This window comes from Fringilla coelebs (genome assembly GCF_963513975.1).
Source record: "Fringilla coelebs genome assembly, chromosome: 5".
Taxonomy (NCBI): domain Eukaryota; kingdom Metazoa; phylum Chordata; class Aves; order Passeriformes; family Fringillidae; genus Fringilla; species Fringilla coelebs.
The window spans coordinates 54,810,414-54,833,604 of NC_140033.1; the positions used below are offsets into that span (position 1 = coordinate 54,810,414).

General features: G+C 42.8%; 1 protein-coding gene across 1 annotated transcript in view; it reads left to right on the forward strand.

Moving 5' to 3' along the window:
* Positions 1 to 1,817: 1,817 nt before the first annotated feature.
* The window catches only part of VWF (von Willebrand factor), a 119,549-nt gene continuing 98,175 nt past the window's right edge, over positions 1,818 to 23,191 (forward strand). The window contains exons 1-7 of the mRNA XM_084205314.1: positions 1,818 to 1,946; positions 3,472 to 3,526; positions 4,036 to 4,194; positions 4,822 to 4,924; positions 5,013 to 5,221; positions 12,948 to 13,072; positions 21,515 to 21,731. Coding sequence (XP_084061440.1) covers positions 1,917 to 1,946; positions 3,472 to 3,526; positions 4,036 to 4,194; positions 4,822 to 4,924; positions 5,013 to 5,221; positions 12,948 to 13,072; positions 21,515 to 21,731 — 898 coding nt within the window. The 5' untranslated portion in view covers positions 1,818 to 1,916. The remainder of the gene's footprint in view (positions 1,947 to 3,471; positions 3,527 to 4,035; positions 4,195 to 4,821; positions 4,925 to 5,012; positions 5,222 to 12,947; positions 13,073 to 21,514; positions 21,732 to 23,191) is intronic.

Genomic DNA, 23,191 nt, shown 5'->3' on the forward strand with positions numbered 1-23,191 from the left:
GGTTTTTAGGGGTTTTTGCTAGGTTTGGTGAGGGATTTCCTCATTTGCATGCCATTCCTGTTGGCCCATCCTCTTCACTGTCCGGGGTGGGGGGGATGGGGGTGCCATCCTCCAGGCAGCAGCAGGGTGGTACTCATCAAAAAGGGGAATTCTCAACCATTAACAACAGGTAGTTAATGAAAACCTATTAACAGGTGATTACAACATGAAACTATCAACAACAAACAGAACTCCACCCTGGCAGCAACTGGCCCAACCTGTGAACTTTGCAACCTTTAAAAAAAATAGGTACCTTTCCTACTCATAACTCTGGGAACACTTTTTTTAGATCCCATAAAATCAATCAGTGCAGTTGCCTGCAGAAATTAGGTGATTCTCATGCAAATTGACTTTGCCCCGATAGAATCCGTCAATTCAAACATACTTGTAGCAGGGCCAGGACTTGTTGCATGCAGCCTGGTATTTGAACAAAGCTATGAAAACTAATGTATTATGGATAATTTTTCTCAGAAGTCCTTCCTGTCCTGTTTATGAGAATGGACTGTAGATGTTTATTTGGCAACACTTCAGAGCTGTTAATATATTTTCTCCAGTGTCTCAGGCGTATTGTTTGGAAAATTACATGTCGGAAATGCCCAAGCTTCACGACATTGTACAATATCAGTCAATAAATGCACTCTTTAATTACCACTTCCTTATTTTTTGGGGGAGAAAAAAGGGCCAGGATGAAAAAAGGAAGTTTGTTCCTTATGTGTCTATCTCAATTAATTCTGTTTGTTATGTTCCCCAAGGTTATTAACACACTTAAGAAGCGTCACAAAGTCTGGCTTATCTGACCACTGTTCTTATTTTTAAGGAATTTTCCCAGGTAATCTCACTCTACCTTCCTTATGTGCCAAACAAAAAAGTGCAAATTAAAGCCCTGCTGGATTTAGATCTGCAAGAGGAAGTTGCCAAATGAAATTACTTATTTGGGGCTCAGGAAATGAAAGGATTAGAACAGAGAAGATGACAAGAGACCATGGTGATAGAAGATCTAATTCCCCCTATCCTGAGTACTGCTGGCATTCCCATAAGGAAAGGTTTAGGGAACATCTGTCTGTAATCACTTATGTTCAGGCTCTCAGGGCTAGGAAGGACCTGCTGAGATGTGGCAGCTGGATCAAAGAGGAGAAAAAAATTCCCAGTCAGTGCAATGTGTTGCCTCCTAAGGCCTTTGTTAATCCTAGAAGTTATTGAAAATGTGAGGAATGGGACATGAAAAGTCAAGTAACACTTAGCAAACTCTGGTTTTTGTGTGTTTTTGCTCAGTGCTGTATAGATGCACGCTCTGCAAACAAGTCAGAGCAGGATGTGCTGTTCCAGAGGAACATTTCAAGGAGCAAATGTATTGCTCTGATAGAAAGTGGCAAAATTAAAGTATTTTTTCACCTAGAGAATAAACCCAGGGCATTACTAGCACTGAATTTTTCTTTCTCCTTTAAGGCAGTTGTTTAGGAAAAAAGGCTTAATGATTCTGTGGCCTTTGAGGTGAGGAGCATCTGACTATTCCCTTTGAATAATGCTCTGTCAAATAAATATGCTGCCTGTTGGCTCAGCCAGTGAGATTTGTCACGCATACACATGTGTGTATGTGTAAGACTTAATCTGTCAGTTTTTAAAACTATTTCCCCTCATTGTACTTTCCTGGTAATTAAGAGTGCCTGATTTCCACGATAGCAATTTCATCTATTGTCTTGAGAATCAGGCGGATGTGACGTCTACATTTTTATCTTTCCTCTTAAATGGACAAGAGTTCCTGGCTTGTACAAAAACAAGAGATTTCAGACTAGAGTAATTCCAGTCTTAACTTCTGAAGCACCAGGGGAACAATGGTGTTCTAGGCTAGAGGTGGAAACTGGAGGAGTTTTTTGCTCATGTGCAAGAGGAGTCTCGCACAGAAGAAGGTACATTATTGTCTAATTAAGCCAGTGATAAAACTAGATGGTTTTATACTGGCAGATCCTACTAGATTGTATTCTGATTTGTTAGTGACATCTGCTCCATTAGAACTGGGGGAAACTCCACCTGCAGTTCAGAACGGAGTGGGAGGTGGATGGGGACTGATGGGAAGGGATTTATACCTTGCCTTTTTCTCTGCCTGCTTTGTAAAACAAAAGGGTTAGCAAAGATCAGCAATATCTGATTCACCACAATAATTGCATGCACTGTGCATGCACCAAAAATACAGTAGCAAGTGTGTATTCTGAGAATAATAATGCCTACTGTTTCCTTCACCATTCTTTGTCGTGTTTTTCCCATGCAGTTGGTACTTCTGAGCTGTCTTGCAGCCTTATGTCAGTTTGGGATTTGCAGCATTATGAGTTATAGAATAGAATATTCTTTCTTTTCCTGTCTTGTGTATGAGTCAAACTCAGTGTTTATTTATGTGGCTGAGAGTTGGACCTACATAACTAACAGCAATAGTAGTGTGTGTGTACATCTGATATCTCAATTTGTCTTTGCAAAGTGCATTCTGGTCTTTAATTGGACGGTTCCTTTAGGAAAAGGTGTCTGGTCTTCTGGCATTAATATATTAACATTGGTATATTTAAGCTTCTCTAGTTGCTTATATGATTACTGAAATTAATTCCCTTAGGTGGAGCTCCCTGCAGCTTTCATACTTAACAGTTGATGTTTTGTCACTGAACCCATGTAGTTCACCATCTGCATGACCCTCCTATCCTATTATTAATTATTATTTTTAAAGGCCTGGTCATCCTGGAGGTAGTTTATAGACATATAGAAAACAAAGATTGACAGTGTGGTTGTAGAAAGGAGGAAGCAATGCTAATACTGATTTTGTTGAATGAAAATTTTCACCCTGGCTCTCTAATCTCTGCACAATTTCCTTCCTTTCCTTCTTGCCCCTTATGTCAAGCATGTTATCACCCTGAAATCAGTGGATTATGTGCTTACAATGGTCTGCCAACAAACCTGCTGGCTGGTGCAGAACTTCTATGTTCTTTCTTTCCCTTTGTGGATGTTTGGGCAGGGTGCAAATCTTGTGCTGCAGAGGTGATTTCTACTGGAGCCAGCTTGGCTGAGCCAGTCTGGGGTGCATCTTCACATCAGGCTGGCTGAGAAATAATGCTGTATGTTGAAGGGCTTTGTGTGCAGAGTGTTAGCTGAGGGGAATTGGTATATGTGTCTGTGTTGGGTTGCATTTCCCATGGAGGTAGCTGACTTCCATGCCATGAGAAGTGAAAATGAAGGCAAAGAGTAATTGATAACTCTCCTTGATTATCTAGTTAAAGCAGGATGGCAGGCAGCTGAATTACCACAACTGTCTGCATGGATTATGGCTTTCTGAAATGTTGCAGAGCCTCAATAATAATTTTCCTTATAAAGAAAGGATAGAAATTGATGAGGAGCTGTGAAACAGACTGTGTCTCTAAGAATATACTAAGCTGTCACTTTGATTTTTAACAGATGCTCCTCTTGACAGTACTGCAAACAAACCTACTGCTGGCCACTGTAATAACAGGTAAGAAAACGGGTTTGGACTAGAATACATTTTCACTATTTTTTTGTGAGATATGAGCCCCCCTTTCCCTTTTTGTACTGACTCAGGGATTATTCTCACCATGCTGAAGGCATCAATCGTCATTCCTTTTGTCTGTTTACCTTGAAACAGGCACTGTGTTGAGTCCCAAACATTCCCTGTAGTCAGGAATGTTTGACTGAACAAGATATAGGGCTTTCCTAGTGCCCTATAGACTTCAGTGGGGTTGCAGGCAGGCACAAATGAACACATTGCATTCCTCAAAGGATCAGAACTTATATTACCCATGCAAGGTTTGGGCTGGTGGAAATAAAGAAAAAAAAAAAAGGCATTTCAGTAATGCATATAATAATAATAAAAAAGCTGTGATCTTATGGACTGCCATGCCAGGCTTACCAGGACATCAGTGGGGATAAATTCCAGCAGAGAAATTCCTGAACTGCAAAATAATTGCTTTAAATTGCAGGTTAATGTTGTGTTTTGAAACTCAGGTTTATCAAGAGCTTCACCTCAGGAGTCATCAGTTGCTCGTTGCAGCCTTTTTGGGAATGATCACATCAAAACATTTGATGGTTCCTTGTACAATTTTGCTGGATACTGTAGCTACCTCCTTGCTGGGGACTGTCACAAGCACTCCTTCACCCTCTTAGGTGAGTCTATGCTGGGTTCCATCACTGTAAAAAAGACAAATAGCTCCCCTTTGTCAGATAGGATGGACCACTGCATAAAAAGGGGTCTTGGTTGGGTTTTTTTTTTTGTCTGTGGGTTGTATTGGGGTTTTTTTTGGGCTGGTTTTGGTAAGTGGGATTACTTCTGGGGCTTCTGTTATCCTTTGGTAATGTAGCTCATACATAAATAAGCTGCTGAAAAGCAGGGATTTTCTTACTACTCCTGCTAAAAAGAAGACCTTTACTAATTTTGTATTTTTCAGGGGGATGTGGCTGAGTTAAAGCTCAGTCCAGGAATAAGAGCTATACTACCCTTTGGAACAAATTTTATCTGTGTTCTAATCCCCACCAGTTAGAAAAATCCCACCTTCTAGAACAGAAGGCCTTGGAATTAGCATAGGCCTCTGCAGAGTTATTCTTGGGCATAGAAGTGATGATATATGCACCAAAACTGTATGTGACTTTTATACCAACTGCTTTGGTAGATGTTTTTATATTCAGTAATACCTGTTCTGTGTTGGTCATAGTTTGAAATAGGTTTTTACTGGCCACAAATTGTCTTCCTGAGTCCTAGAACTAAGAGTATTTGGCTGTATTTCATCTCCTCAGGTGATTACCAGGATGGGGACAAAATTGGTTTCTCTGTGTATCTTGGAGAATATTTCAGTCTTCGCCTCTCTTTGGATGGAATTGCGATGCAGGAAGAAAAAAGGTACCCGTAGGAACTATTATTCAAGCAGAAAACAACCTGATGGTTTTTGTGAGTCACGTGCTGAGAATTTCCTGTTTTTTCTCCACAGGGTTTCCATACCTTTTGCCTCCAATGGTATATTTATAGAGAAGGAGGCAGGTTATTATAAAATAGCCAGTGATAAGCATGGCTTTGTGGTCAAGATTGATGCCAGTGGAAATATTCAGATTCTCCTTCAAGAAAAGCACTATAATAAGACCTGTGGGTTGTGTGGCAATTTTAATAAATTCCTTGAGGATGACTTCAGAACTCGGGAAGGTAAGGTTACCACTAACTGATTGTATGTTAATGGATGCTCTGCACACTTTTCCTGATTCAACAAAGATGTTGCTGATCCAGCAAAAATGTTTCTGCAGAACCTGTCAGATACCTCAAGTTGGTGTGTTGAAAAGCAAAGTCCTTTCATCTTCCTTTCTCCTGAAAGGAAATGGCAGTCACATCTCATTCCTGAGGAAAGACCAGGCATCTGAATGTAGCATGTTTAGAAACCTGGAAACTTTCAAATGCAAAGATAAAGCTACAGGTTAATTCATGTGGGGAGACTGGCTAGAAGAAGACCAAATAAAAAAGCAGTGTGAAATACCCATTGATTCAACATCTAATTTTTAATGAATTAGTCAAGAGGTAATAAGAATAGATAGTGTAAGAATAGAAAGATGCATCAGCAGAAGATTAAATTTCTGCTGCTTGCAGGTTTGCTGTTCTATAAAGGGGTTACCTTTTAATGACATTTCACCACCTATAAGGGCTGTTGGATGGGGGTACACCTTATATCACAGCAGTTCCTGGTGAGAATGAGGGGCAAGACCACCTTTGCTGCTCAGTACACCTTTGTGTGAAGACTCAGAGTTTCTGAAAAGCCCTGAATGAGACTTTGAAGGATTGATCTTGATTTGTGGTATTTCAGTGTTTTTTAACTGAGTGCTTACCTGAAGAGGAGAGGTTTGAAGTTAGTTAGTACATTAATATATTAGATTGATAACATGAAGTGTGTATTAAAAATAAATGATAGCGAAGATATAAAGGGAGGCAAAGCAGCTTGGAAAGGAGCCTGGCAGTGCTCCAGAGATGTGTCCTAGTGGAACTCAGGACACATAAGCATAACTTCAGTGTACAGAAAAAAAAGGAGATCTTATGGTATGTTAAAATGATTAATCTGTTCTTCAGCAATGTAAATAATAAGAAACAAACTCTGGTCACAAAACTGCTTGCCAGGGCTTGGATTCCTTGATGTGTGAATGAGATGAGATAGGAAGTTTATGGCTTTTTCTTGAGACAGTAAATAGTAGTAAGGTCCCTAGAAAAAGCAGAAGCAAAAAAAGAGACTGTAATGCTTTAGATTATTCAAATGTAAAAAAGGCCTCTCTGCTGCTCATGTTTAAATGTGTTTCATGCAGTATTTGTTTTACATGCTGGAGGCTGTATCTTTCCTCTTAAAAAAAACAGTCCATTCACAGCCACAGATTTTGGAACGTAATAAAGTCAATGACAGGGTCTCTGCTGGGAGGAGTTGTAAAATAATAGAGGTGACAGAGAAAATGTGTTTTCTGTGTCTCTTACAGAAGTCAGGGATCTCCTCATGTTTATCCACCTGTGTGGATACACAGACCTGTAATTTTAGCCTGAAGAATAGGACTGTGTGTCAGCAATTCTGCCAGTTTTTCCAGTGATACAAAGGACCTTTCATTTAAACTAATTTAGAAGGAGTTAGGCTGAATTATGTTCAAATTTGTTGTATCAGTGAGGGACATCACTACACCCATGCACTTTTTGTCTCTTTGGCAGCTCTGCGGGTTCACTGGAGCGTTTCTTTACTTGCTTCAAGCAAATCAGTTATGGAATAATTCAGATCACATTTTTTTGTTTGCTTTGTAATGTACTGTTGAATTTAGCTTCCAGGTAGGGGGCAACACAAACAGCTGGGAGAGGTAATATTTTTTAAACAGAAAAAGCAGGCTCTTGGGAGCCTGTGAAGCATTTCACCCTTTTCTTTTCACTGAAGTTTTTAGCTGTTCTCCTTTCAGGCTGGTTAGATCTCCTGAAGGTCAGCCTATCCCAGGATGTGAGCTTGGTGTAAGGACTTAGTGATATGAGGGCAGTGAAGGGTTACCTTAAGGTTGCCAGCAGGCTGAACTGTCCTGTTGGTGTGTCCACTGCTTCCTGTTAAAACCTGGAACTTATCAGATTGGGGCCTCAGTTCTGATAAATCACATTTCTGGGATGGATTTTTACTGGTAAAAGATGCATTAAGATCTTTGAGCTTCAGAATAACATGCAGTGGAAACAAATGAAAGTATGATTTTTCCATATTTTAGGGAAAGAAATTATTGTGGTTTAAGAACACAGTTAATCTGATTTTTCCCTTAAGAAAGTGGAATATGATCTAGAACTTCCTTGATTACATCTGAATTGTTTTTAGGGTGGTGGCGAACAAAGGGGCAAAGCACCTGTTCTGTGAGTGGATATTACCACTTACGGCAAGTAAACAAAGGCACAGACAGAAGGGTGTTTAAAACTTAATGAACACTGTAATTGCTTTTCTTTTCTCTATATTTATACTCCTGTTCTATAATTTATTCAAATGTGGCATTGCCATGATGCTCTTATGACTCCTTGCTGTGTTTTTAATGTGGAAGTGGAGAACTGATGAGAATCTGATGAGAGGATAACACTCATTGTTTCTGTGTACACTTTGGATGCAGTGTCTTGGTTTGGAAAGACAGGTGCCTGTTAAAGGAGACAGGAGCCTCCCCTGAAATGGAGAATGCAAACCCTTCCCACCCCTCCGAATTGGTATGAATAAGGGGCTCTCAGGCAAAAAATATGGGAGCAGGAAGTAACAGATCTTTAATAGGGAAGGGGAAAAAATATAAAATGATAAAATACAACAATGCAATACACCAGAACAACACTGTCTGAGTCAGAACACGACCTGACACCCTGTGGGTCAGGGTGTTGGTAGCACTCCAGTTGGAAAAGGGCTGCAGTCCTCCTGGAGTGTCAGGGGTGGTTCTGTTGGAGCAGGGGGGTCCTGTAGGAAAGGGGTGTATTCTTCCTCCGCAGATCTGTGGAATTAGAAGCAGCTGCTGTTCCTCTGGGGAGTCCAGTGGAGCAAAGGCTGTCCTGGTGTCAGAACCTTGCAGGTCATATCTGCATGGCACTGCTTGGCTCCTCCCTCTGGGCGGAGCATCTCACAATGGGGTGTTACAGTTCTTATCAGTCATGTGGTGACATTCAATAGCCCCTTATCAGCAGATGTCCCCCTGTTGATTATAATCACTCAGGAGGAGAAATAAGGAGCATTGCCCACTTGTCACCAGGCAACTGCCATACAGATGGCAATAGAATACATCTTGCCTTGCAATCTGGAACAGATGCTCAGCTATTGAGGTCTGGAGCTCTAAATGATGAGAATAAAATTGATACCCTGCTAAAGTAACCCTGCTGTTGTGTTGTCCCTGGTGGGACTGAGCTTTGAAGGCCTTAGGTGTAAGTTCTTGAACCCCCCAAAAAAGCCCCTCCAGTAGGTTTTGGAGTTCATAGACTATCCTGAGTTGAAAGGGACCCTGCAAGTTGAAAGGATCAGCAAGTCCTGGCCCTGCACAGGACACCCCAACAATCCCACTGTGTTGTCCAAATGTGTCTGGCAGCCTTGGGGCTGTGATGATTTCCCAGGGGAGCCTGTTCAGTGCCCCACCACCCTACGGGGGAAGAACCTTTTCCCAAAGTTGCAGACCCACAGCCCTTCAGACAGGCTGGGGTGCTGAGTCACTGCCAGTGACATGGTTCCTACAATAGCTCATCCTGTGGAGAAGTGCTCATGTCCTGCCCAGACTGACAAAGAACATTGATTTTATTCTATGGGCTTGCTTGTTTATTGGATATGGAAACAAAACCAAGCCAAAGCTTGAGAGCTTGTTCTCGCAATTTAAGCATAACAAAAATATAAAAAGAAATGTCTCGGAAGCTTTCTAGGGTTTTTGCTTGGTCTTTTGTCTGTTTTCCTCCTAGACCCTAATGAAGGGTTTCCTCTCTGCTCTTTCTTGGCAGATAAGGTCTGGTGCTTTATGGCCATTCTGTGAAGGCTTCTAAGACTTGCCAGTTGATCAGGCTCTGCTTTCTGACCTTAGTATGCACTTCTAACTGGTTGCCAGCCTTTGCTCATATCAGAAAAATGAAGCTGAGCTCTTTGTAGATGCTCAGATACCTATTCGGCCATCTTCAGCCCATGTGCTTGATTCAAGGTCTGGGACTGAAGTTAGACCTTTCTGTTGTGAGATGTGTGGCTGCATCACTAGGCTGTAGAGTTCTGGAGGGGGTTCTTTCCCTCTCCTGTTCAATATTACTGATTGTACATTCATCAAACTGGAGAAGGCAGGAAAGATTTTATAGCCCATGACTTTGTTATTTCATATCATTAATTTGTTGCAAAGTATGAATCAATTTTTGGGCAGCCTTACCAATAGTTTTGCCTGTCTGGAATAATGTAAGTGTGTTAAAAAAGCCCCCAAAACAACAAACAAAAAAAACACCCTCATTCTACCCCCCGCAGTTGCTTGATAAATAACCAACATGTAAAAGTTGGTTATTTAGCAACTGAGACTCTATTTACCAATTAAGACTCACAGGACTGTAGTGTCTTGACCAAATTTCTGCATTTATTTTTATAGATGAGTTAACAGAGCCTGAGAGAGTTATCTGATGGGCCTATGGCCATTTGGAAATCTGCAGGAGGTCCAGGGAAGGAGGTCAGGGTTCCTGGGTTCCTGCTTCCCACTCCGTGCCCACAGCATGAGGTGGTTATTCCTGGTGGTTATTCCTTGCCTGACCATCAGTGTAAAAGTAAACAAGCTGGTGCCAGTTTCAGATTTCAGAAAGAAATGGTGATTGGAGGCTCAGATAATCATAGTGAACAAGGATATTGCTGTGTAGAGCGGCCATCACCAATCTTAAAATTGTTCTGAAGGGAGGCAGACATGAGGGCAGCAATTGGAGCACTAAAGGCATAGTCCAGCAGGACACTCCTGGAGACCCTGCCTGCTGCTCAGGTGGTGGGGGAGTGGCCCTCTCCTCAAAGACTCTGCAAGGTCATGGGTGTCGTGTTGTGTCTGGGACGTTAGGGGCAGGTGGGATTTGTGCTGTCTTTAATATATGCCTCCTGAACCCATCTTGCATGCTAAAAGGAAATTCCAGCCCAGCTGTCTGCCTGGGGGTCTCAGCTTTTGAGCAGCCAGTTTACTTGTTAGGATCTGTACTGTGGTCTGTATCAGGCATGTGATCATCCCTTCTTGAAGCACTTCTGTCCAAATCCTTTGTTTTCATTATGTTGTGTGACAACTTCTGTTTTCAACAGATTTCCTGCAAGTCTTAGGCAAAACCAGTGCTTTAGCCAGAGTCCCACCCAGGCTGCATGGAGGGCTTCTGGGTGTAGGGCTCTGATGAGCCCTATGATGGAGTTGTTTAGTTGTTTCTGCAGAAGCTTGGGTGCTTCCAGGAAGAAGAGGTGACCACAGAAAGGACAGGATGCAAAAAAAAAATTCTGCTGTGCAAGAGATGAGGGCAGTCCCGCTGTGTGGTGGGATTGCAGTGACAGATTATGTTGACAGCATCACCTGCCCACTTAAACCCCAGATTATTTTTTAGGATGTTGTGTTGTCCCTTTCACTGCCTTTCCTCTTCTCCTTTCTCAAGCTCTTCAGCAGAAGGAAATGGAGGTGTCAGGTGGGAAAGGCCAAGGGTGTTGGCAGCTGCTCTTCCCTCTACTCATAGCAGTCAGACATGCTAGGGATATTTCTCCCTCCCCATTTTTCTTCCTGAAGCCTCATCAAATAAGTGAAGCATTTAGTTTGGAAAAGACATCCAGGATTATTGACTCCTACTTTTGAGAGATCACCACCTTGTCAACTAAACCAGAGCACTGAGTGCCATGTCTGGTCATTTCTTGAGCACTTAAAGGGATGGTGACTCCACCACCCTGCTCAGCAGCCTGTTCCAAGCTTGACAATCCTCTCCATGAAGAAATTCTATCAGGTGTCCAACTTGAACCTCTCCTGGTCGAGCTTGAGACCATTTCTTCCCATCCTGTCCCTTATTACCTGGGAGCAAGGGAAGAGCCCGATTCCCACCTGGCTGCCCCCTCCTGTAAGGGAATTATGCAGAGCCAGAAGGTCCCCACTGAGCCTCCTTTTCTCCAGGCTGAGCCCCTCAGCTGCTTCTCACATGACTGGCTCTTCAGACCCTTCACTTACTTGAAGTGTGAATCATAGAATACAGCAAAGAAAGAATTAAAGTCACATAATGCAAATGTTGCGTAAGAGAACCACATAAGAGGTAAAATTTGCAAGCATTGCAAAAAGAAAGAAAGAAGAAGAAAAATTAATGGAAGGACAGAAATGAAAAAACAAGTGACCAGTATTTTAGGACCAACAGTTGCCCTGACCTTCAAACATTAGCCTGTGTAGTTGCCAGCAGGAATCCTGGCATGGATGTGCATCCAGGGCTGGAGAAACACTGCTTCAGAGCAGAGGTCAGTTCCTGTTACACACCTGCTAGGGAAAGGCTGCCTTACTGCAAACAAAAGGGAATCTTGCTTCTCCTCAGACTGGTGTGCATTGCTGCTTTAATGTTTATAATATGTGATAAACGAAAGGGTTGTGTTTTTCTTACTGCTGCATTTCTGTCCTTGTTCCAAGTCCTGGCTTCATAGATGAAATTTTTTTGTCTTTTATCCTCTTTCCCTGGAAGTCCTTTGCTCTCTCCTGTGGGCCTGATACTTGCTACCTTTAAAAGCCCCTAATTCCTAGTTTAAAAAAGAGTCTACAGGTCTTAATACCTCTGCCTTAGCATTCTGAGTACAGTTTTCATGACTACCCCATAGTTTAGGAAGAGTTTTAGTGGTCTGTATATTCCTTGAGTTTGTACTAAACAGGGAGCTCAATGGAATCTTTATTATCAATACATGTATGTATTATTAAATAGTCTATAGTATACTTGGGGAGAATTTCTTTTGGTTTTCAGATACAGCCAGGCTTGTATTTCAATATATCCTCTGCATAAGGTCTTGGGAATGCATTAATACTGGCAATTGATACTCTCACAGGCGCCACAATGGGGTTTAAAAATTTTTTTAAAATAATTTTTAAAAATTTAAGAAAAGGGTCGCAAAACTTTTTAGTAGCAGGTACCCATAATAGGAAGCCAGAGACAGTCCTGTAGTCCTGGAACCAGCAAGGTCATGGGTGGCAAAAGAGAATGGAGGAAACTTTCCCTCTCTGGGAGGATCCCCCTTTTCAGAAGGATGGAGCAAGAGCAGCAGAGAGGTGGTTTGCATCTCTTGGGAAGTCACAGCCATACCAACTCATTCAGCTTTGCTTTTATGCAAAATTGATGGAAATTTTGGTAAGCCTGGGCCAGGAGCTGCTTGTCCTGGGACAGAGGAGCATGTTTCAGGACATCTTACCCAGGAAGAGGATGGGCCCAAACAACAATGGTGCATGTTAAGCTTCTTTGCACACAAGATTTAGTTTTGGACAGGAGAAAAATCAAGGCTAGCTGGGATCAAGAGTGCTAATGATTTCTTCAGTTAGGGAAAGCAGATGGGTTTGTTTGTCTCTCTAATATGTTTTGTGTTTTATTGACAACTTTTAAGTGGTGAGATGATGTGCAGGCATGCTTTGGCTCCTATGGATGTTAGCTGACCAGCAGCAGCTCCAACCATATTCATGCAGGTGTGAGCGAGGTGGGACCTGCCTTCTGCAGGCTTTAGTCTGTCCTTGAGGGTAGAGGCCTCCTTAGCAGAACAAAATCTGTATCACTGATCGTGGCTTTCCTACAGTCTGTTTGGAATAAAAATCCATTTGATACAACAGTTTATATTTTTAAAGAGAGCTTTCAGAAGACTATCACCTTAATAGCAGTCAATAATGCCTGTTTGTTTCTAAAACCTCTCAAACAGCATGTTGCTTCTCCTCTTCTTCATTCCCAGGGACCCTGGTGGGGAACAGTTATGATTTTGCCAACTCCTGGGCTTTGCACAGTGAAAATAAGCACTGCAAGAGAGTGCAGACTCCGAGCAACACCTGCAACATTTCATCTGATATGGCAGAGAAGGTTGGTGCTGCAAGATGCCATTCTGATTTCAGTTCTCCCCTACCTGAAAGGCAACTTGCCCGCTCTTTGGCAGAAGAACAGAAATCACAGAATATTCTGATTTGGAAGGGACCCACAAAGATCACTGAGTCCAACTCCTGGTGCTGCACAGGACAGCCCCAAAATCCCACCCTTTGCCTGAGAGCATTGTCCAAATGCTCCTGGAGCTCTGGCAGCCTTGGGACTGTGACCATTCCCTGGAGAACCTATTCAGTGCCCCAGCACTGTCTAGGAGAAGAACCTTTTCTGATATCCAACCTAAACCTGTTATCTATCTATCTATCTATCTATCTATCTATCTATCTATCTATCTACCTATCTATCTACCTATCTACCTACCTACCTACTTATAACCATCTTCCCCTTCCCCTCACCCCAAACATCAAGTGGACAAACAAAGAAAACATCAGCTCACTTGAGGCTGAAGTATGAATTACTGCCCAAGAAATGATGATGTTACTTGGGAAGGGTGTGTTTCAGTGAATGAGGAATTAGCTAATTCCCTTTCTGATTGTGCCAGCAGGGAAGCATCAGTTCTAAAGCCTTTGTGGGCACTGCCTCCCCAATGGTATTTGTGAATTTGTTGCAGTTTATATACTTGGGAGTCAGCAGAGGAGGGAGATGCTCCAGCCTGGCTGTTTCTGACAGAGGAGATGTTTTCTGTTGGTGTTCCAAAAGCTCTGTGTCACCAGGCTATTTCCCTTCCCAGGAGGAAGTTCCTTCAGCTCTGTGTACAGATAGTAATGCTGATTTAGTGAAGAAACTGTTTGCCTTGGCCAACTCTGTGACCCCCTTTGCTGCATCAACCTTTTTCTTCTTGTCTTTTACAAGTACAAACAAGTTTCTTGTTTCCCTTAGACAGGGTGTGGATGCAGGCAGATGGTCACCAGCTCAGGGAAGAAAGTAGCTTTGAATATTTACTGAAGCATGTGGTGTTAACATGACTCTTGTGGTAAATTGAGCCTTCATCCCTTGAGCAGTTACAACTGATTCCATGTACTCTGTTGTAAATCAGAGTGATTTCCTGGGTGCCAGGTTTAGATTTATACCAGAATGACTGAGGCTGAAATGTAGTTGTGAGTTTCTCACTATTCAAGTCCTGTAGACAGGTATTTGCTAAACTAGACACAAATAGCTTCTTAAGTGTAGTAGCACTTCCTAGAATATATCTGCTCTCCAGCTAATCTGGATGCTGGTTTCCTAGCTACCTGGAAAAGGCGAACTAAGAGTTGGACAAGTTGCAAAGTTCTGACTCTTTACTTCCATTAAGCTGTTGGATGGGGATGCTTCAGATGTGTTGTAAAATTCAGTGAAGGATGCTTGTGCTCCTCAGCACTTCAACCTCACTACCTGCAAAACTGGCTGAGGAATTGTAGCAGGGATTTCAGGCTGGAAATCTCCAGCTGATGTTTCTGCTTGGGCAGAGGTGGTGTGTGGGGGGTGTGAGCAATTGGTATTGTTCTGCCTGGAGAAGAGAAGGCTTTGGGGTCACCCCATTGTGGCCTGAAGGGAACCTACAGGAAAGATGGAGAGAGACTCTTGACAGGGGCCTGCAGTGACAAGGGGCAATGGCTTCACGCTGACAGAAAGCAGATTTAGATTGGATATTGGGAAGAAATTCTTCCCTGTGAGGGGGCTGAGGTCCTGGCACAGGTTTCTCAGAGCAGCTGGGGCTGCCCCATTCTTGGCAGTGTCCAAGGCCAGGTTGGATGGGGCTCTGAGCAAGCTGGGATAGTGGAAGTTGTCCCTGCCCATGGCAGGGGTGTAGACCTATGTGATCTTTAAGGTCCCTTCCAACCCAAACCATCTTATGATTCCTTAAACCTGGTTACAGCTCTAGAGAAAGGGTAGTTCCTGTGACTGGTTGTGGTCCCTGGAATTTTAGAAAGTGTCAACATTGGAACTGAGGCTGGGGAGTGGCATGCAGGGTGAAATCTAGTCTGATGGGTCAAGTACAACTAATTTGGATTTTACAGATGCTGTTAAATATTGATGCTTTGTTGATAAAGTTTTCTTTCCCACAAACTGAATGAAATTATATTCTCTCTCATGCGAGTTCATAAGCTCACAGCATTTAACGTTGCCTTAATTTATTCACTGTGCAAGAATAAACACAGCACTATTAACAGAAGTCCAGCCAAACAAGTGCCTGCTGAAGAATATAGGGCTTTTTAATAGTGTGCTTTGTTTGCTGGCCTCAGCTTCAGGAATGTAAATCTCCTTGGTCTCCCTCCCTCCCTGCCAGGAAGTCAGATGTTAGGTGAGGGAAACAAAAGCTCTGCTTCAAGCCACTCCTCCCACCCCAATGCCCCCACAGTGGGTAGGTTTGTGGTTTTCTTTACCTTCTCTCTCTGCCCCCCTCCCTGGCCAACAGCATCCTTGGAGAGAAGGTTTCTGGCTTCTTTCAGCGGGAATTGTAATGAGAGTATGAGGGGAAACAGATACACTCTGACAGAGTAGATTTAGATTGGATATTAAGAAGAAATTCTTCCCTGTGAGGGTGGTGTGGCCCTGGCACAGGTTGCCCAGAGAAGCTGTGGCTGCCCCATCTCTGTCAGTATTCCAGGCCAGGTTGGATGAGGCTCTGAGCAACCTGGGATAGTGAAAGGTGTCCCTGCCCATGGTAGGGGGGTTGGAATGAGATGATATTTAAGGTCCCTTCCAACCCAAAACGTTGTCTGATTCTGTGCAGTGGAATCAGAAAGTCTTGCTGTTCCTTTATCTTTAAATCCTAAAAAATGTTTAAAATTTTTTTTTGAAGTTTCTGTCTTGTCTCAGAGTTGACACAGCTCTGTGTGACAGCTGAGAAGTTTTGAACCACCTCACACTCTTATCCCACTGTTGTCAGGGCCTTTCCCTGCCCTCCACCTCTAAAACACACACACACTTAGTGTGATTAGCTGCCTTGCCTCAGGATCCAGAGACCATTCCAAACTGGGCAGTGTTGGAGGGAGGAAGAAAGCCTTCCTACCATGCCCTGCCCTCTGCAGCTGATGTTTAGTTACCCAAAAGGAGCCTCACTGCATTGTCTGATCCTTTTTTCACTGGTTTAGGCTGTTTAACAAAATACTGCAATGTAACAGGCTCTAAGATGACCAACAGCATGGGTAACATGGATCTGAAAGTATAAATGGGTGATCTGGAAAAGGATGGCAACAAGGCAGTCTTGAAAACAAAAATGTGTACGGTTTAAAGCATTGCAATTGATTACGGTGTTCTTATACATTACCTTTATTTTGTAGATTTCACCTCTAATAGAAATGGTGTGTAGTGGCCAGAGGTCACTGTATTATTTCCTTTTTTCTTCTCTTATTAGGAAATTATACCTATTGTATGTTAGATGTGAAAATTATTGAAATTGAAATTAATCTAATTTCTGCTTTTGCTGAAATTCAGGTCTTGCTGCAATTGGTAAAAAAAAGTTCCCCCATTATCCCATAGAATACTTCCATCCGTAATAAAGAAGTATCATTATTCCCAGATCTGAAAACAAGTAGAAATTTTGAGCTTTGGACCATAATTGATCATGGTTGGGGTCAGAGGCAGATCCAGCAAATATCCAGAGGTCCAGCTCTGTCCCTGGATGTGTTCAAGACCAGGTTAGATGGGGCTTGGAGCAACCTAGTCTAGTGGAAGGTGTTTCTGCCCATGGCATGGGATTGGACTAGAGGATCTTTATTGTCCCTTCCAACCCAAACAATTATATATAATATAATAATATATTACATGGGTGAAAATGAGGCCCACTATATCTAAAATCTCATTTTTCTTCATCAGAAAAAGGGAAAGTGATTTCTTTCAGTTGTTACCTTGTCTGCTCAAACATACAGCCAGTGTTTGGTGAATTAAACATACTGTGTTTGGATGCTTTTAATGTGAAAAGGTGACAGGCTAAATCTTTCTCCATGAAATATATTTTCTGAAAAACTATACCCAGTTAATGGCAGCAAAATATACCCTTCCTGACTGTTCTGGAGAATCCATACGTGTATCTGCACACCATTTGGTTTAAGTTCAAGGGAACGAGAGGGTGTCTTTTATTTCTTCTGTTATTTGTTACGTTCTCTCTCTTTAATGGTAATTGTTAAGCTGTGGACAAATGCAGTTCATGCAGCAGCAGAAGGAAATGCCACAGAAATGGGAAGAATGTACAAAATTCCACCTCCAGCTCTGTGTGGTGGGCCAGGGGCAGAAGGAAGGTCAGCAAGTTTTGTGGTTGCTGAGGGTTGCCAGTGCCAGGACCCTGCCAACCTATTTAAAGAAACATTTAAAACAGGATTAGTGCAGAAGGGAAGGGAGAAATTTTGCAACCTTCTCCAGCATTTCAGATACTGCAGTCAGTCCTGCTAATTTTAATCTTACAGCCACCTTTACCCTAAGCACTGTTTCAGCCTGAGGCTTCACTCTCCAGTCTGTTGGGTTTAAATACTTCTTTGTGTGGAGCAGCTTCCATGAGCAGGAATGTTACAGCAGTGGCTGAGGCTGCCAAATATCTAATACTCACCACTGCCCTCTAAACTAAAGAATAAAGACCTCTCTTAGTCCAGCCTGGCCAGTGAGTTTTAAAGAAAGGAAGGAATGAAAATAAAAATAAATTGCAGAATGGTTAGAGTTGGAAGGGGTCATTGAGTCCAATTCCCTGCTTCCAAGGCTGCTCAGGTCCTTGTCCATTCACATTTTGAATATCTCCAAGGGTGGTGGTTCCATACCCTCTCTTTGACCACCCTCATGGTGAAATTTTTTGTTTTGTATCTATTTGGATTTACCCATATTTCAGCTTATTTGTCATGGTAATTGAGATATGTCTGAAAGATGGGAAAATTTCAGCTCTAACTTTTTGCCTAAAGTCACTGGAAAATCTGATGAAATTTGAATGGCAAGAAAACCTTTACATGGAGAAAATTAACTATTAGTTGCTTTTCAACAGGTATCACTTGGTTTCTAGATAATCAGCTGGAGCTCATCCTTTAGCTATGGTGTTAGTGAACAAATTCAAGTACAAAGAACTAGAGGAAAAGAAAAATGGGTTTACTTTTTTAGTGTGTAATCTCCTTTGTTTTTTAAGTCACTTTCCCATCTAAAATGTTCCTTTTAGTGGAATATATAGTCTGAGTTTTGCTGTTTGAGTTGTATTAACAGACTATAACCTTAAGAAACTTCATTAGTTCAGCCCCTAAATGGGATTGTTGTATATACTGGTTTTCTACTGCACTTGATACTATCTGGATCAAGGCTTTGATCCAGGAGTTGCTGTACTGCTCATCCTCTGAATGGCTCTGAGCTCACTGTTGGTTTTATCAGTTTCATCTCCCAGCCCTGCTTTAATAGTTTTCTTGGCTGCTTCTGTTGTTGTTACTTCCACCCTTAGGGCACCTTTTCAGCTCTTCTGTACTTCTGTGAGTCTTAGAGCATCACCAACCATCCTTTATGTAGTTCCTGCCCCCCTCTGCTTCTAGTGTTCTTTTTCTTTTCCCATCTGGTTCAGCATGGTGGGTGCTGTCTGGGGATCAGAATTATCCCAAGCTGGAGCTGAATTTCTGATTTTCACCATGTCCAGGTCTCATGTTTTAAGTTCCCTGAGTTCTTTCTCAGAAAGCTCAAAACCTCTTTGCACATGTGATTGTTCCTTGAGCCCTTTGCTAAACTTGGAATACATTCCTAACAGAGTAGACATTTCTGGTTGGTTTGTGTTGTGGTTTGAGAGGAAGTAGGTTTTTTTTTGGGATGCTGTGGTCAAACCAATAGGTGCTCAGATTTGAATATTGGCACCTGGTGTGGCCACTGAGGATATGGACACGCCTCTGAGAACACAGTGGGTTAAAAGCAGAGAACTCCCAAAGGGAAAACTCTCTTGGTTCCGTCCGTGGAAGAGCTCAGAGCTGCCCTGGGGGAGGGGACGAGGCCTGGTTGAGGCAGGGCAGGGCCTGGACAGAGGAGGGAGGAGAAGGCCCTGCAGGATGGAAGGGTGGAGGAACACGGAGAGACATCGGGCAGCCACCCCCCGCAGGAGAGGGGGAGAGAGAGAGGGCTGGTGTCTGTGCCTGTGCCACCTTGAGATGTGATAGCACGGCGAGAAGGAGAAGGGGGAGTGCGGGGAGAAGGTGCTGCCCTGGGAGTTCTGCACAGCCCGAGCCTGAGACTTTTAACCCTTTTTTGGATGATGGGAACCTTACAAATGCTGATTCCTCCTGGAGTTAAATGAGAAGAGAGATATAGATGAAATAACAGGAAATGGGCAACCTCAATGAAAGTCTGTGCAAGTGAAAGATGTCAGAAGAGTTGAGAAGAATCCTGGGTGGGAGGAGGTGATGGAGTGGCCTTTGGCTGGACTTTTCTTGTACAGCCATGGATGGAAACACTTTTTCCTGTGACACAGAGACTGCGTTTAGGGGGAGGCAGTGACTCGGAGCCAAGAGAGTGCAGTGATGTGATGTGATGTGAAGGAGTGCGTGAACAGAGACAATGGGTGAGGAGGGTGGTGGTGGTGGTGCCCTCCGGGAAGAAGAAGAGGATCTCTGTTCTCAAGACCCCTCGGCCCCAGGGGGTGAAATTTGGGGGGAAAAGGTGTCCCAAAAGTGAGGGACTGCACCTTTTTTGGAACTGGGCAAAGCATCCTTGAAAAGGAAAACCCTAGAAGCAGCTCTGGTCCACGCACAGTGGTGAGAGCACTGGGCATGGAAGGAAGAGGTGACGCTGGCAGATGATCTCCGGGCAGCGCCACGTGTGACAGGGAAACACAAGAGGTTCCAACTGTGTTTGCGGGTGAAGCCCGTGGTGCAAGAGAGACTCTGTTCTTGATGAACTGAGAATTGATTATCTAAACGATGGTGATGGACTGTGAGTGGATTATTTGAAGGGTGGATGTTTGGGAAATCTGGCGGGGGAAGGAGGAGGAATGAGACATGTAAGGTTTTCACTCCAAATTGCGTGAGTTTCTCTTTATGTAGAGTTGTAGTTTAATAAAGTTTTCCTTTTTTTATTCTTAAGTTGGAGCCTGGTTTGCCATACTTCTGATCACATCTCACAGCAGATACCAGGGAGGAAGCATTTTCATGGGGGCACTGGTATTGCGCCAGGGTCAAACCATGACAGTTTGTTTTCATAAGCAAGAAATTCTGTCTTGGCTCAGTTGATCACCTGAACAAAACACCCTTTAGACAAAATAAAATGTATTTTCTACTCAGCAGTTTTCCTATACAGGCACCATAGCTGCTATTCAGAGATAACATCTTGATTTTTTTCCTTTGGGGTTTTTGATCTCCATTTTTTATCTCCCAGAAAAGGAGATGCTTTTTAATTAATATTAATTTTTTTTTTTTTACACAGCAGCTTGAATGTGCTGTCACCTCAGGTACATGTAAAGATTTTAAGAAGTAATGAATTGTAACTGTGAACCACTATGAAGAATATGCCCTTTCCTCTAACCACTGAGTATAACACCTACAAAATACACCATGGTTTACATTTGCTTACATAAAACACTGACAAATAAGTAGAAGAAAGTTATGTTCCAACTCTTTGTTGTGCTAGGATTGTATCAAAAAATTGTTTTTTCACTTAGCTAAACTCAGTGCCATCCTTTTAGAAAGTTGTGCTGAGGACCTCAGACTCATTGAACTGTGATGTAATGTGCACAAAAGAGTTTATTTGGGAGCCTCCCCTGGAGAACTTAATCATACTCTAAGTTTTCCTTAGGTTTTGTTTTATATACAGTTAAGTTTCCTCTCATGTTTCTGCTGTCTGAAAGAAGAGGTCTTGATACCTCCTCCTATCTCCCTGTGCTGTCCTTCCCTCACACTGGCTCTCACCACGCTGATTTAACTCAGGAGAAGAGCAGAACAAATTGCTTTTCTTCCCTTGGCTACTGTTCTCCTATTTATCTGAGCTAAATTGACCTGTTGTGCTTTGGACAAGCCAGCAGGAGCGATGGGAACATGTGGCCAGAAGTGGAAAAATTTCATTCCTGGGATTTCAGTCAGACTCAATCTTTCCCTCTGACACCTGCTCTGGTTGCTTGTTATCCAAAAGATTGTCTGGTTGTTTTTTTTCCTACCTACCTTAGTTCTCCTCTATTGCTGTGTGCACCTTCCTGGGAATCCAGGCACCATCCAGTTCTTTTCTGGGAAGCCAAAGGAAGTAGAATGCCTCCATCCTTTTGCTGACTGGCTGACTGATGTGTTTCTGTGTGAAACATCTGACACTCCATTCTACAATAATCAGTATATTAATGTATCCACGCATGTATAAATAAATGCGTAGAGCTCACTCAAATATTGTTGTTAACGACAGTAGTGATGGTGTGTTTGGAAACGCTGAGTTTTCCTTTGTCTTCCTGAGACTATAGGAAGTAATTTTGTCCCCTTTTCTCTCTCTCTGTCCCTTTGCTCCTCACTTCTCGTCCAGGGTGTCCTGGAAACCTGCCAGCTGCTGAGCACATCGCTGACCTTCTCCCGGTGCCACCATCGAGTGGATCCTGAGCCATACGTCAGCCTCTGTGAAAGGGACATCTGTGCCTGTCCCCAGGGTGTGGACTGTCACTGCTCTGCCTTCCTGGAGTATGCCAGGAGCTGCGCTCACGAAGGGGTCATTTTGGAGGGGTGGCCTGAAGAGAGCTCATGCAGTAAGCTGGCAGATTTATTCCTAGGCTGCTTATCCCTGATAGGATCGTGCCTGCCTTGCAGATTTTTTGTCCTGCAGCTAAAAGCAGCTGGTGCATTTTAGGAGGTTTTTAAGGCATTTACAGGAAGTGCTTTTGTTCACTCCCACTTTCAGCTCTCCATCACCCACCTTTTTCTAAAAGTTCTTGTCCCCAAGACAGTATTGTTTGAACCGTTTATACAAAGATCCTGAGCTGTTACATGTCCCACCGCAGTGTACACAGTCAGTGAAGGCTTATTTGATACACATAAGTATAGACTAGAATGTTTAGCTGCTATTTTACATATGGTTCATATGTATGACATTTTCCAGCCTGTATTTTTAAGTCCGCGTCTTTGTGAAATGCTCTCTAATGTTTTTTGCATAAAGACAATTGTTTCACGCTCTATTTCCTTGAATCAATTGCCTTGAAATTGAGTTGTTGCCTTTTCTAATCTAATTTTTGTCTAGTTTAGAGATCCTGATTGCATCTTGAACTGCAAAATTTGCCTTTATTAGCCAAATTTTGCTGAATTCAGAGGTCCTGACTGCATCTGTGCTGAGGTTTTGCAACAGGAAAGCGCACAGACTGACTGAAATGGACTGTGTTTATAGAGGAAAAGTCATGTTTCCACCTACTGCTGAGAAACGTGGTTTAATAGAGAGCATTCAAAAATAATTTTAAAAATCCACTTATGTTCTCAGTGATTTTTCTCTTTTTTGTTTTTTGTTATGAGAAAGGACATTTTCCTTGGGATGTTTGTGTAAATTGACTTCATTGGGTATACTGTCTGATTTGTACTGACAACATTGGTTCTCTGGTAAAGATATTCTGCTATTGGCCACTGAAGAAATCTGTGCCTTCAGACTGTGGTTAGGACAGCAAGATGCTGCCAGCCACTTGTTCTAGGGATTGTACAGTCTGAGTTCTAGCAGTAATTTATAACCTTTCCATTGGGATGTAAAAGAGATCTATTAAAGCTCATCTCCTTGCTCAGGGTGTGAGCCAGATAACCCATTTTTGCTGGGGCTCTTTGTAAGTCTGATTAAAAGCCACAAGTGAAATGAGCCTTTCTGTAATCCCAGGAGTTTTGGTGCTGATTCTAACCCTTGAATTCATGAGCTGCAGTTTGGGTTTTTTCTCCCGAGTCAGGAAAGAGGGAAGTGTCCCACTGCCACAGCAGGAGCTTAATTTTCTATCCCCCTTCATCTGTGCTATGGTGCTTTCTCAGGAGATGATGATGATGATGGAGGTATGGAGTGCTCAGCTGTGTGGGAAGGCTCTAGTGCTGGGCACGCTGTAAAAGTGTGAGGTGGTGCCCGAGCCCAGGGCACCCAGGGCAAAATCACTCCTTTGTTACCCTCCCACCTCTTCAGCAGAGGATTGGCTTGGAAAGGGCAGTCTCTAACATTTTCTTCCCACTTCATGCCCCTGCAGTACTG